The sequence below is a fragment of the Chiloscyllium punctatum genome, chromosome 49 (genome assembly GCF_047496795.1).
Source record: "Chiloscyllium punctatum isolate Juve2018m chromosome 49, sChiPun1.3, whole genome shotgun sequence".
Classification (NCBI taxonomy): domain Eukaryota; kingdom Metazoa; phylum Chordata; class Chondrichthyes; order Orectolobiformes; family Hemiscylliidae; genus Chiloscyllium; species Chiloscyllium punctatum.
Genome location: NC_092787.1, coordinates 6,194,615 through 6,209,820, shown reverse-complemented (window position 1 = coordinate 6,209,820; position 15,206 = coordinate 6,194,615). Strand labels below are relative to the sequence as shown.

The 15,206-nt window shown below is 39.5% G+C and overlaps 1 protein-coding gene across 3 annotated transcripts in view; it reads right to left on the bottom strand.

The window, feature by feature from the left end:
* The window catches only part of rabgap1 (RAB GTPase activating protein 1), a 182,049-nt gene that overhangs the window by 99,782 nt on the left and 67,061 nt on the right, over positions 1-15,206 (bottom strand). For all 3 annotated transcript variants that reach the window (XM_072566093.1, XM_072566095.1, XM_072566094.1), the window contains 5 exons: positions 13,544-13,718; positions 10,996-11,153; positions 9,162-9,272; positions 4,263-4,329; positions 3,137-3,239 (listed from right to left, as the gene is read on the bottom strand). In XM_072566093.1, coding sequence (XP_072422194.1) covers positions 3,137-3,239; positions 4,263-4,329; positions 9,162-9,272; positions 10,996-11,153; positions 13,544-13,718 — 614 coding nt within the window. The remainder of the gene's footprint in view (positions 1-3,136; positions 3,240-4,262; positions 4,330-9,161; positions 9,273-10,995; positions 11,154-13,543; positions 13,719-15,206) is intronic.

Below are 15,206 nucleotides of genomic sequence, written 5' to 3'. Positions count from 1 at the left end.
GAAGCCTTTTTAATAGGAAAAGTGAAATAGAAGACACTGGGAACAGTCTGGAATTTCGATGTTGTGGCCATTTCGGAGCCATGGATAGAGCAGGGACAGGAATGATTGTTGCAGGTTCTGGGATTTAGATGTTTTAGTAGAAACAGAGAAGATGGTAAAAGGGAGGGAGGTGGGCATTGTTAGTCAAGGACAGTTTTATAGTGGCAGAAAAGGACATTTGAGGACTTGTCTACTGAGGTAGTATGGGCTGAGGTTAACATAGGAAAGGAGAAGTCACCTGCTGGGAGTTTTCTATAAGCCTCTGAATAGTGCCAGAGATGTAGAGGAAAGGATAGCAAAGATAATTCTGGATAGGAGCAAGAGTAACAGGGTAGTTGCTATGGGGGACTTCAATTTTGCAAATCTTGACAGGAAAGACTCCAGTTTGAGTACTTTAGATGGGTCAGATTTTGTCCATTGTGTACAGGATGGTTTCCAGACAGTATGTAGATAAGCCAACAAGGGCGAGGCCACATTAAATTTGGTTCTGGGTAATGAACTCAGCCGGTGTTAGATTTGGAGGTAGGTGAGCACTTTGACGATAGTGACCACAATTCGATTACGTTAACTTTAGCGATGGAAAGAGATAGGTGTATACCGCAGGGCAAGAGTAATTGTTGGGAGAAAGGCAATTATGATATGATTAGGCAAGATTTAGCATGCACAAGATAGGGAAGGAAACTGCAGGGGATGGACACAATTGAAATTTAAAGCTTATTCAAGGAACAGCTAGTGCCTGCCCTTGATAAGTACGTGCCTGTCAGGAAGGGAGGAAGTGGTCGAGTGAGGGAGCCGTGGTTTTCTAAAGAAGTTGAATCTCTTGTCAAAAGAAAGGCGGCGGCTAATGTTAGGATGAGACATGAAGGCTCAGTTAGGGCACTGAGTGTTACAGGTTAGCCAGGAAAGACCTAAAGAGAGAACTAAGAAGAGCCAGGAGGGGACATGAGAAGTTGTTGGCAGATAGGATCAAGGAAAACCTTAAAGCTTTCTATAAGTATATCAGGAATAAAAGAATGACTAGAATAAGTTCCAATCAAGGATAGTAGTGAGAAGTTGTGCGTGGTGTCCAAGGAAATAGTAGAGGTACTAAATAAATATTTTGTGTCAGAATTCACACTGGGGAAAAAAAATGTTGTTGAGGAGAATACTGAGATACAGGCTACTAGACTAGACGGGGTTAGATTAACAAAGAGAAGGTATTAGCAATTCTGGAAAGTGGAAGGATGTTGCAGGTTACAGAGGGACATAGGTAATCTGCAGAGTTGAACTGAGAGGTGGCAAATGGAGGTTAAGGCAGAAAAGTGAGAGGTGATTCACTTTGGAAGGAGCAAAACAAATAAAGAATACTGGGTTAATGGTAAGATTCTTGGTAGTGTAGATAAGCAAGAGATCTCTGTGTCCATGTAAATAGATCCCTGAACATTGCCACTCACGTGAAGGCATACGGTGTATTAGCTTTTATTGGTAGAGGGATTGAGTTTTGGAGCCATGAGGTTATGCTGCAGCTCTACAAAACTCTGGTGGAGCCACACTTGAGAGTATTGCATACAGTTCTGGTCACCACATTACAGGAAGGATGTGGAAGCTTTGCAAAGGGTTCAGAGACGATTTACTACGATGTTGCCTGATATGGAGGGAAGGTCATCTGAGGAAAGGCTGAGGGACTCGAGGCTGTTTTTGTTCGAGAGAAGAAAGTTGAAAGGAAACTTAATTCGGACATAGAAGATAATCAGAGGGTTAGCTAGGTTAGATAGTGAGAGCCTTTTTCCTCAGATGGTGATGGCTAGCACAAGGGGGATATGGCTTTAAATTGAGGGATGATAGATATAGGACTGATACCAGACGTAGCTTCTTTACTCAACAGTAGGGGAGTGGAATGCACTGCCTACAACAGTAGTAGACTCGCCGACTTGAAAGGGTTTAAAATGGTCATTGGGTAAACATATGGATGAAAATGGAATAGTATAGGAGAGACAGACTTCAAATTGGCTCCACAGGTGGGTGCAACATCGAAGGGCAAAGGGCCTGTACTGTTCTGTAATGGTCTATGTTCTCCATTTCACAAGGCCATCAGAAATGTCAGATCACACATTGTGAGCTGTCCCTCTATTTTTACATTAATGATCTCACTGGTCTTCCATAGTGCATTCTCTGTAAACTTGAACTTAATCTAAACTTTGCTGTCTGCATTTAATGCACACTAAGTCTTGTTCAATTGCCTCTTTGCTTGATGTATTTTATCTATCAGTGCCCAAATGCCAGCAACCGGCCCATATCCCTCCAAACCTTCCTGTTCATATATCCATCCAAATGCCTTTTAAACATTGTAATTGTACCAGCCTCTACCATTTCCTCTGGCAGCTCATTCCTTACACGTACCACCCTCTGTGTAAAAAAAAGTTGCCCCGTAGGTCTCTTTTATATCTTTCCCCTCTCACCCTAAGCCTATGCCCTCTAGTTCTAGACTCCCCGACCCCAGGGAAAAGACTTTGCCTATTTACTCTATCCATGCCCCTCATAATTTTGTAAATCTCTATAAGGCCACCCCTCAACCTCCGACACTCCAGAGAAAACAGCCCCAGCCTGTTCAGCCTCTCCCTATAGCTTAAATCCTCCAAACCTGGTAACATCCTCGTAAATCTTTTCTGAATCCTTTCAAGTTTCACAACATCCTTCCGATAGGAGACCAGAATTGCACGATATCGAATATTTTGCCTGATTACCCTCCTCTGAAGTTCTGCACCATGTTAATGCCACAAAAAAAATGTTTATAAAGTGCAACGTATTGTCACAAACATACATTTACATTATTCCCCCTTTCAAACTATAATGAAAAAGAAAGTTGAACTCTGTGGTGACTAAGTTTCAACTTCTTTCAAACATTTTTGGATGCAAAACTAACTTTGAAACAATAATATATAAAATAAAAAATATAGCAAACAAGCAGGCAAAAACTAGTCTGCATTTCTGCAGGATCTAGAGTCCTAAATCTAGTAACTTGGTGATGAAGATATAAAAAGATGCAAGCATTCCAGAAGGCAGCACATTTAACATTAGCCTTTCACTTTGCATCTATCAGGTAAGACCATTTTATTACCTTTTGGTGTTTCTTCATTTACAGCTTGAAAGTGTGGTGTGTTGGGATTCCAGCTTCCAGTAATTATGTAGGATTTACCATCTGAGCTTTTGCCCATGGATTCCTGCAAAACATTATATATAAAACAAAACAGGACTGATCTTAATGCTTCTCTTATAAAATAAGTTAGGTATTTGTTAACAAGTATAATTTTGACTTGTTAATACAACCATAATAAAAAGTCAATTTCAGCAGATAGCAATTTGAACGCAAGCTGATTTTGTTGCAATTTATTTATTTTTAAATGTGATTTTTTTTTGCCACAACAGCTGCTGAAACACCACAAAAGTAAAGGATATCAGGACTTCAGGCAGACTAGTGACAACTCTACTTTAACTGGAGAGCACAACTATAACAAATCAAGTCTGCCAGTATGGGAATTAATACTCTTAGCTGAATGGCTGCAATCTTAACTAGAATATGGTGAAAGTGGCTGTAAAATAAGGAATACTCTGAAGGTCTACAGAAGCTGTCTGCATTGCTAGTGACTTCAGAATTCAAGCAAGGTTCCATGACGGCTTAGTTTTTATCACTGAAATAGTCATCAAACTGGCAAAGTAGAATTGTTGTATTTTTTAAAAATGTATTCCTTAACTGCATCTGTGTTGGTATGAGAGTGGGGCTGGTGATCAAGACTGGGCTTAGATCATAGATATTCATTAGATTGCCTTGTGGTTCATCTGTGTTGCAAATTTTCGTTTAAGTTATCAACTTATTGCAAATTTTCATTTAAGTCATCAACTTAAGATTTGTTATTTGAGAAGTCTGGTTAGGAACAGTTGTGCAATTTTGCAGGTCATGGAAAAGGGGCGGGGCGCGTGGAGGGTCGAGGGGGACATCTGGTAGTAGTCTTTAATCTGAGGTGCACCGTGCCTCAGATGACTGGAAAAATTGCAAAGAAAAATCCTTCAAGGAGGTAACTTCAGCAGTTCAGGAATTGAACCCATGTTGGCATCACCAAACAGCCACCCGGGCAATGGAGCTAACCAACCATCAACTTTCAATAAATTTCTCACTTCATTGTATTCAGAAATTAAAATTGAAATAAATGCTGCTTATAAAAGGCCAAGAATTGTGAATATCTTACCAAATCCAGAAGATGCATATCACTGTTTCGTACGTCTTTGCCAGGACTGAGGAGAAGGCCAAAGCACCTGATGAGAGAACATAACTGAAAACATTGATAAAGTTATGAATGCAATTAAACATTATAACATCCATTTTACTCTGCTACTACTCATTTACAGTGTTCTATTTTTAAAACATGGCCCTCTGTTTTACAGTACAAATGTTCATTTTAAATACAATAATGCGTAATTTCAGACACCCTATTTATCGACACATTAGCCAAAGTTATTGCAAAATTAACAATGTAGATTGATTCCAATACCAACCATAATGTGAAGACACTTCAAAATTGGACGTATGCAAACAAATTAAAAGAAGAGTGCTGAGAAGATTAATAGACATCCAACAGAGCTTTAGAAATGCAATGATTTTGCAGGATAATTTGTGAATAGACATAAGCAGGACCCACAATAGCAGTACAAGTAGAAGAATTATTCCCTGCAAAAAACTATTACAAAAAAGAAAGTATTGCTGCAAATGTTGCGGAGTCAATTGTTGCATTTAAGAAACAAAATCAAGTAGTCGATGAGAAATATTATTAGGTAGGGAACAATGTAAATTTAGAGGAGATAGTTGAATTGGAACTTGGACTTCTACAATCATGATAATCTAGTGACATTTTTATACTGAAGGCTTGTTTGATAAATTCTGAAATCTGAGTCACTACAATGGAGTTTAGCAGTACTTAAAACCAGTGAACCAAAATAGCAAAATTTACTGTTTTTCAGTAGTACTACACTGCCCTCTATATTTTTATTGCAATAACATTGAACTTCATTGGAAACTGATGATTTTAAACAGATCAATGTAGATGGGTAAATTCAATTCAATGAATGTTCAATTAATTGAATGCTAAATTTTTAAAGCAGCACACCCTGAATATAAACTCTTTCTGGTGTACACCAACTACAGATCTTCTTAAGAGCTAGCTATTTCCTCTACATAAAATATTATTTCAAAGAACCAAGCCAAACATCCAAATTAGGACCTGGACTACAACTACCCAGCCCCTCAAGCCAGTTCCACTATTCAATTAAATTGTGGCTAACTCGATTATCTCAAATTCTTGCATGTACCTATATTCTTTAATGGTCTTGTTTATCCATATGGGAAGAAACACGTCAAATTTGGAGCTTATATTAGATTACCTACAGTACGGAAACAGGCCCCTCGGCACAACAAGTCTGACCATCCAAAGAGTAACCCACCCAGACCCATTCCCCTACCCTATATTTACCCCTGACTAATGCACCTAACACTACGGGCAATTTTAGTATGGCCAATTCATCTGACCTGCACATCTTTGGATTGAGAGGGGACACCGGAGCACCCGGAGGAAACCCACGCAGACACGGGGAGAATCTGCAAACTCCACACAGACAATCGCCTGAGGCGGGAATTGAACCAGTGTCCCTGGGGCTGTGAGGCAGCAGTGCTAACCCCTGAGCCACCGTGCTGCCTGTGCAGGGAGCAGGTACATAAACTATGAAAACATGCACAATACATAGCTCTTTATATTCTCCTCTTAGCAAAGCCAGTATAGAAATAAACTCATGCCACAATTTCAATGCTCAGTTGGTCGACCAAAGGACAGCCTCAGCAAAACTTTTAATGGCAGCCACAAGAGTCCATTTAATGTGAGCGTGACAGCAGATTGAAGACGACAATAAATTTAATCCATAGAGAATGCGAAAAATTCTGGAGGAAAAGGAACTAATTTTAGATTTATCAAAGACAATTTATAATCAATAATTTTTTTTTGTCATTAGTAGGCGAGTGGAACTGCCTGCCGACAACAGTAAGGCATTTAAATGGGCATTGGACATACATAAGGTAATAATAGAACGGTGTAGGTTAGATGGGCAGATTGTTTTCGCAGGTTGGCGCAACATCAAGGGCTGAAGGGCCTGTACTGTGCTGTAACATTCTATGTTCCATGTCACTTTGACACTAGTTTATTTTCCCTCTAGCACAAGACCTGATTCTGCATTTTATCTTTAAACCCAGAGTCTAAATGGTGCAGCTTGTATTGTTCTGAATAATAAGAACCGGGTTTCTACTCTCACACGAGGATTTGCTGGTTTCAAATAAACCCACTCACGGTACATGGAAAGCCAGTGTATTGATACATGCCCACACCTTGAATAAATGGGGAAGATTAGCAGCAGGAAAAGCATCAACTGCAAAGCCAGCTGCCGGACCCAAAAAAGATACAAAAGGTAATTAACCAACACTGTGGTAACACCATGGAACAAGTCAAGAGAGAAGAGCAATTATAGTTAAAGAAATAGTAAAAGCTTATATTTGCAGCCCAAAATTTGTGCTGATTAATCAAACACCAAATTTTAATTTACATAGTCAAATAGTGAAATGTGGAAAGCAGCAGTCCAAAGAACTCTGCACCTCTATTATAAAATGTAGCTCATCACAGACTCAACATCAAAATCCTTGTGTGCACAAAGTTGTGGTACTTACCCAGCAAATAGGTCAGAATAGTTCATGTTGCTGCATTCAGATGTGAGTGAATTTTTAACAGTATAAGAAATCATAATTCACAAACAACCTAAAATGTAATTTCGTGGACTTTCATTCCTTAAGGCTGTCAGTGTTAAGAGATTTATAAAAACATTTAAACTACATTTTTATTTATTTTTGTTGCCTCTTATCTCTCACATACATACTGAATAAGTTTGTTCTTTTTTTCACCCAAGTCTGTTTCTTGTGTCCTAGACCTGATGAATGCAAGATGAAATGACTCAAATGCTTTTCTCCTTTTGGCAGTGCTTAAGTTCTGTGCCACCAAACTAGCTTTGGATTTTGCTCCTATAGCCAAGCACCCTGACCCAAATGTTAATTTTATCTAAATCTTCCTGTTAATTGTAAAAATGGCAAACGTTCATAACTAAATCCGAGAATGCCCAGAAGCCTTACAGAAGTAGTTTACTTCCAATATCTCAATAGAGAGTGTTGTGCTGGAAAAGCACAGGTCAGGCATCAGAGGAGCAGAAGAATCGACGTTTCGGGCATAACCCCATTCCTGATGAAGGGTTTATATCCTAAATTTTGATTTGCCTGTTCCATGGATGCTGCCTGACCTGCAGTGCTTTTCCAGCACCACATTCTCAATTCTGATCTCCAGCATCTGCACTTTCTACTCCCAATATCTCAATGTTGTGTACATGGGTTTGAATAATTCTTCCAAATCCTCATTGCCTAATTGGTACAGGATTCAAGTGTAGTTTATAATTCTTGGTTCGACACTGCCTCAGTGAGGATTTTTCTATTGTTGAAGAGGATATTCTGATCGGGTGAAGAACCGTTCTGTCTTGTTAAACACATGATGATTACCTTCAGTGGGCACTACATTAAGTTTGACTCGGTGGCAGCCAGTCCAAACATTCTCAAAAAAAAAAGTAGCCTTCAATTTAGCAAACAAGCAGCTCTGGTCCTTCACCACAAAAATTCAGGCCTTTATTGTGCATGCTGTTTCAGTTTGCTGTTCATTTGTTTTTTGTTATAACCTCTTAGGTCATCACACAGGACACTATATCGAGTCAGAAAGCTGCCCAACATCCACAGAAAACCAACGAATGCAAAAAAAAAGACAAATCACACAAGGTTCTAGATTAGAGTGGTGCTGGTAAAGCAAGGAGTTCAGGCAGCATCCGAGGAACACCATGTTTCCAGCATCTGTCCTTGTTTTTACCTACTAAATTACACAAGGTGCTGCCTTTTCAATTGCGTTTGGTTGCAAGAAACAGTCACACAATTATTCAAACCTACGTACACAATACTGAGGTACTCAGTAAGCTTATGGGCAATCTATGGCTTAGATTGGAAAGTTTGTCATTTTACAATTAACAGGGAAGTTTAGATAACATGAATATTTAGGTCAAGGTGTTCGATTATAGGAGCAAATTTTGAATCTAGTTTCGTGGCATAGAATTTAAGCACTGCTAAAAGGAGATAAAGAGCTAAGTCTTTTCATCATGTACTTACCATGATAAGGACTCAAGAAACAGACTTGGAAAAAGGAGCACAAGTTTATACAGCATATAGGCAAAAGGAATTCATACATACACTACACCTTATTAAATGGAAAATGGAATGACAGACACTGAATCTCCACTGCAATTCCATGGCAACAGCCTGACCAAACAGAAATTACCTGCCTGGACAAGAACTCAGACTGAAGGTTAACTGTTCTGGTTTCATCTCCACAGTAATAATGATCTAACAAGTTAGCACCCTCTTCTCATACTATGTTTGTTTTTCTCTGCCCAGGCCCCTCATGATTGTATATTAATATCAGATCTTCTCTCATCACCCTCCAAGGAAAGCAAGTCCAACTTCTTCAACCTATTTTCACAACTGAAACTCATTCTTGAAATTCATTGCATAAAACTTCAAGAATAATCTAATGCATTCACATGCTTCCGAGAATGAGGCACCTGGAACGAGACATGATGCCTTACACAAATTCAGCATAACCCCCATGCTCGTAGAAGTAAAGACCAAAGTAAAAGTGGAAAAATAATTACTGAAGTAGTGGACATGGCGATCCACCTATGAGATGGGAAAGGGGAAAAAATGATTGTTGCATTCTCATCTTAAAACTTAAGAAATATGCTCAAACGAACATTGAATCATTTGAAATTCATTCAATGTTTCCTACATATATAGATTTCACTTCACAACACAGCCGATAATGAAGGTTTTTAAAGCTATTTCTCACTAGAAATTTAAAACAAAGCACAAAAACGTACTCTCAATCATACTTGAGACAACAGTGCAATTCAAAAATTAAGCTACTTATCTAATTATCACCTTTTCCTATTTTTCAGTTAAGATCTGATACCTTTCAATGACAAGTTCCTTGTTTGACGATTGCTGCACATAGATCACAATCTTTTTTTCCACTCCTTGCCGAAGTCTGAAACACTGCTTATCCTTATCTTTGGGGACTGCACTGTCAAGAAAAATCCAAAAAAAAATCAATTCATTTGGGTAATTCATGCAATGAAATTCAGCAAGTTCATAATTCAATATGTCGCACCATAGAAAAAAAATGATGTGGGTTTCCTTGCTGTGCAAAATAGAAATGTCATACCAGTACATTAAAATGTGACTTAGCAGCTTCGGTTAGGCTATGCTGCTGCACAGACAAATAGTCCTAAAATGTGAAATATTGATCTTGTGACACCAAGTACAGATGTACACGTACCTATTTAAAAAAGCAAAATACATTATCCTATAGTATGAACACTCATCTTAAAATCATAAATTAGGGCTGAATGTTGGCTCAGTGATTAGTGATTAGCACTTGCCTCACAGCTCCAGAGAGCCAGTCAATTCCAGTGACTGTGTGGAGTTTGCACATTCTCCCAGTATCTGCATAGGATTCCACCCATAGTCCAAAGATATGCAGGTTAGGTTGACTGGCCGTGCTAAATTGACCTTGGTGCAAGCTAGACGGGTTAGACATGGTAAATACAAGGTTACAGGGTAGGGGGTGGGTCTGGATGGGATGCTCTTCAGGAGGTGCAGTGTGGACTAAATGGGCCAAATGTTATGCTTCCATACGGTAGGGATTCTATGATTCTGTCTCCCAAAAAAATTAAAAGATCCTTTTCAATATTTTTCAAAAGAACTACTTCTATAACTTCATAAAATAGAGACAATGATAATATTTAGCCCTTCAGCAAGATGACAACTTAGCAGATCATGGTCGCAACTTAAGCTGGAAAGTTATCTCCTATGCTCAACTATTCTACTAATTTTATCCTATCCGTGTGCTAGAATGCTCCATACTCCTTAGCCAATGAAGTTTCTTCCAGATTTCCACTTGATTCTTTGGTGACAATCATTGTTGGATGCCCTCTTAATTAGGCTCTCCCACAAGAAGAAACATTTTCTGTGCGTTCACTTTATCAAAACCTTCCATAATTTTGGAAAACCTCTATTTAGTAATCAGTTAGGCTTCTTTATTCAGAGGGAAAAAAATACCACTTTCCTTTAACAGACAAAATCCCAAAAGGTCAGAATATAGAGTACAGGAGTTGGGAGGTCATGTTATGTACAGGACATTGGTTAGGCCACTGTTGGAATATTGCATGCAATTCTGGTCTCCTTCCTATCATAAAGATGTTGTGAAACTTGAAAGGGTTCAGAAAAGATTTACAAGGATGTTGCCAGGGTTGGAGGATTTGAGCTATAGGGAGAGGCTGAACAGGCTGGGGCTATTTTCCCTGGAGTGTCGGAGGCTGAGGGGTGACATTATAGAGGTTTACAAAATTATGAGGGGCATGGATAGGGTAAATAGGCAAAATCTTTTCCCTGGGGTTGGAGAGTCCAGAACTAGAGGGCATAGGTTTAGGGAGAGAGGGGAAAGATATAGATATATATATATATAAAAGAGACCTATGGGGCAACTTTTTCACACAGAGGATGATATGGGTATGGAATGAGCTGCCAGAGGAAGTGGTGGAAGCTGGTACAACTGCAACATTTAAGAGGCATTTGGATGGTTATATGAATAGGAAGGGTTTGGAGGGATATGGACCGGGTGCTGGCAAGTGGGATTAGACTGGGTTGGGATATTGGGTCAGCATGAATGGGTTGGACCGAAGGGTCTGTTTCCATGCTGTACATCCTTATGACTAAGACTCTATGACTATAACTTGGGAAAGTACCTGAAATATCCTTTGCCATCATCTTCTTTTATCTCCAGTGAAACAGTAAATGTGAATATATCACTGTCTGGTGTTAGTGTTGGTGGATTGGCTGAGAGAGGAGTCTGCTTTGCAGACCGTCGGAAGGCTGTCGCAAAGCTGTAGAGAATGCGACTTACCTAAAATTGATTGAGAAAAAATACATCAGCTACAAAAAAGTAATCTGGTGTTCAGGATAGAATAATTTCCAAAAATTGAGTCTCTAATTTCAATAAGTATTTTAAGTGAAATATTTCTAGAATCCCAAATTTCCAGTAGTAAATTCCTATTCCCAAAATTTTAACAAGTACAGACTAAAACAAAATCCATTCAGAGTCATTCAGCACGGAAGCACACCCTTCAGTCCAAACCAAACTCGCCCCATTTGCCTGCTTTTGGCCCACATCCCGCTAAAGCTTTCCTATTCATGTATCTGTCCAAATGTCCTTTAAAATGTTGTAACTGTACCTGCATTTACCACTTCCTCTGGCAGGTCATGCCACATCTGAACCAGTGTGTGTGAAAACAATGCCACTCAGGTCCCCTCAATCTTTCTCTCACCTTAAAAATATGCCTTCTAGTTTTGAGTTCCCTAACCCCAGGAAAAAGACCATTGCTATTCACTTTAACCATGCCCTTCATTATTTTATAAACCTCGAAGATCACCCCTCAACCTCCTCTGCTCCAGTGAAACAAGTCAAAGCCTATTCAACCTCTCCTCATAACTTAAACCCTCCTGTCCCAGCAATATCCTTGTAAATCTCTTCTGAACCCTCCAAATTTAATAACATCCTTCTTATAGCAGACCGAACAGAATTGTACACAGTACTCCAAAAGTGGCCTTACCAACATCCTGTACAAAGGCAACAAGACAGTCCAACTTCTTAACCACTGTCTACCTGTGATGCAACTTTCAAAGAACTATTCCTTGAACACCTCCGTTTCTCTGTTGGGCAATGTTGTAACTGTACCTGCATTTACTGTAGAAATCTTGTCCTTGTTCATCTTACCAAAATACAACACCTCACATTTATCCAAATTAAACTCCACCTGCCACTCCTCAGCCCATCAGCCCAAAAGATCAAGATCCCTAAATAACATTAGAAGACCTCCTTCATTGCCCACTACACCACCAATTTTAGTGTCATCTGCAAACTTATTAACCATGCCTCCTAAATTCTCATCCAAATTGTTCATATAAGTGACAAACAACATTGGACCATGTGGAACACCACTTGTCACAAGCATCTAGTCTGAGAAACAACCCTCCACCACCACCCTGTGTCTCCTACCATCAAACCAATTTTGTATCCAATTGGAAGTTCTTCCTGAATTTCATGTGACATAACTTTATTCACCCAGCTACCATGCAGAACCTTATCAAAGGCCTTACTAAAGTCCACGTAGAAACATCTACCACTCTGCGTCATCTATCTTTTTGGTACTGTCCTCAAAATCTCAAATCAAGTTTGAGACATGATTTCCCACGCACAAAGACATGTTAACACGAGTCAGTGCTTATCTCTCCAAATGCACATAAATCCTCGCTCTCGGAATATCTACCCACCACTGATGTCAGTCAGCAGTCTATCGTTCCCAGGGGTCTCTCTACATTAGTCACCATTAGGTCCTCTGGCAACTCATCCATGGCTATAGATGATAGAAATATCTCTGCTAGAGGCCCTGCAATTTCTTCCCTAGCTTCCAAACAACATCCTGGAATACTCTTGACCAGGTCTCAGAGTTGTCCACCTTTATGGGTTTTTTTTTTAAAAAGACTCCCAGCACCTTCATTTTTTGTAATGTGAACTATTTTCAAGACATCTATATTTATTTATACAAGTTACCTAGCCTCCATGTCTTTTGGCACACTAAATAACTAAGTGAAATATTTGTTTAGTATCTCTCCCAGCTCCTGTGGTTCCATACAGGCGATCTTTTGCTGATCTTTAGAGGGCCCTATTCTCTCCCTAGTTGCTCTTACTGTACTTTTAGAATCTCTTTGGAGTACCCTTAACCTTATCTGATCACTAATTTCTCATATCCCCTTTCCACCTTGCTGCTTTGCCTCTTAAGAATGCCCCTACACTCCTTATACTCTTCAGCAGAATCACTTGATTCCAGTTGCCTATACCTAACCTATGCTTCATTATTTTTGACCAAATATCTTTATTCATCCATTGTTCCCCACTCCTCCCTGCCTTACCCTTCACTCTAACAGAAGTGTCCAAGATACAAAATATTTGTAATGCAATATCAATCCAACAGTTGAGGGCCCTGCCACTAATAACCTGACCATAACAAGAACATAATGGCAATTCCAAATATCAAAAATAAACTCCAACAACCCTCTCACATCAAGGCCAGCACAAATTTTAAAAATTCTATTGAAAACATTTCAAGTATATCCTCCAAATACTGACAGCCTATTCAATTAATCCACCACTGCAGTACTTTTAATATAGGTGTTTGTAAATAAATTACTTATAACACCTGTCATTTCTAAAATGTATGAAAACTTCAGGCTTACTGCTTCTTGTATTTCACATCGAAAGACATGAATTCTGAAAATTTCTGCATTGTAGTGACTTTCAGTGAAGGCAAAGCAATCACTCTCAGAAGTACCATCATGTCCTCGGACACAGAAAAGGATTTTATAGATTGGATAGTTTGCTATTTCGGTGTTCGTTTGTGGATCGAGCAGTCTGTAAACAAATCAGAAAATACTGTTATAGCACCTTCTGAACTAATTTTTTTTCTCTCAAATTTTACTTTGTGTCTCCTTGTGTGCTTTATTCAGAGCATGCAACACACGCTCCCAACATGGGACAAACAGAATCCACACATCACTGCAGTTTTGGCCCAAATTCACACGGGAACAATTCTTGCTCCAATTTCTTTCCATTCACAAGATAAGATACCAGATGTCAGCTCAGTCCCTGCTCACATTAAGACAGTATATTGTGGAACTGTGCCCAGAATCACTTTTGTTCTTACATTCCAATCACACTTTTTTGAAATTTAAAAAAAATACAACTTTGAATAATCTGCATATATTCACTACATGCGCTTACAGTGGTTTGCAGAAGACATTTTCAACACAGCAAGTTAGTTTGAACTGCAAAAAGTCCTTAAATGTACCTAATGTATCTACCACTGCTGGCACTGCTTTCCATGCACCCAACACTTTGTGTAAAGAGCCGACCTGTAACATCTCCTTTAAACCTTCCTCCTATCAGCTTAAAATTATGCCCTCCCGTGATAGCCATTTCTACCCTGGGAAAAGGTCTCTGACTATTCACTCTATGCTTGTCATTATTGTACATCTCTATCAAGTCACGTCTCATCCTTCTTAGCTCCAATGAGAAAAATCCGAACCCCCTCAACCCTTCTTCAAAAAAGACACGCCCTCCAGTCCGTGCAGTATCCTGATAAATCTCCTCTGCACCCTCTCTGAAGCTTCCACATTCTTCCTATGATGACCCGATCAGAACAGAACACAACATTCCAAGTGTGGTCTAACCAGGGCTCTACAGACCTGCAGTATAACCTCACAGCTCTTAAACTCAATCCCACTGCTAATGAAAGCCAACACACCAAATGCTTTTCTTAACAACCCTATCAATTTGGATGGCAACTTTGAAGCATCTATGCATGTGGACTCCAAGATTCCTTCGTTCCTCCACACCGCCAAGAATGCTGCATTTAACCCTGTAATCAGCACTGATATTCAACCTTCCAAAATGAATCACTTCACACGTGCCTAGGTTGAACTCCATCTGCCACTTATCAGCCCAGTTCTGCATCCTGTCAATGCCCTGTTACAACCTACAACAGCTCTTCACATTACCCACCACTCCACCAACCTTTGTGACAGTAAACTTACTAAGCTGCCTCATCCAAGTTGTTTATAAAAATTACAAAGGGCAGAGATCCCAGGGTAGATCTCTGCGGAACACCACTGGTCACCAAGCTTCAGGCTGAATACTTCCCATCTACTACCACCCTCTGTCTTCTATGGGCCAGCCATTCCTGCATCCAAACAGCCAGATTTTCCCTGCATCCCATGCCTTATTACTTTCTGAATTAGCCTACCATAGGGAACCTTATCAAGTGCCTTGCTAAAATCCATGTAACACCACATCCACTGCTCTACCTTCAATGTGTTTTATCGCATCCTCAAATAATTTAAT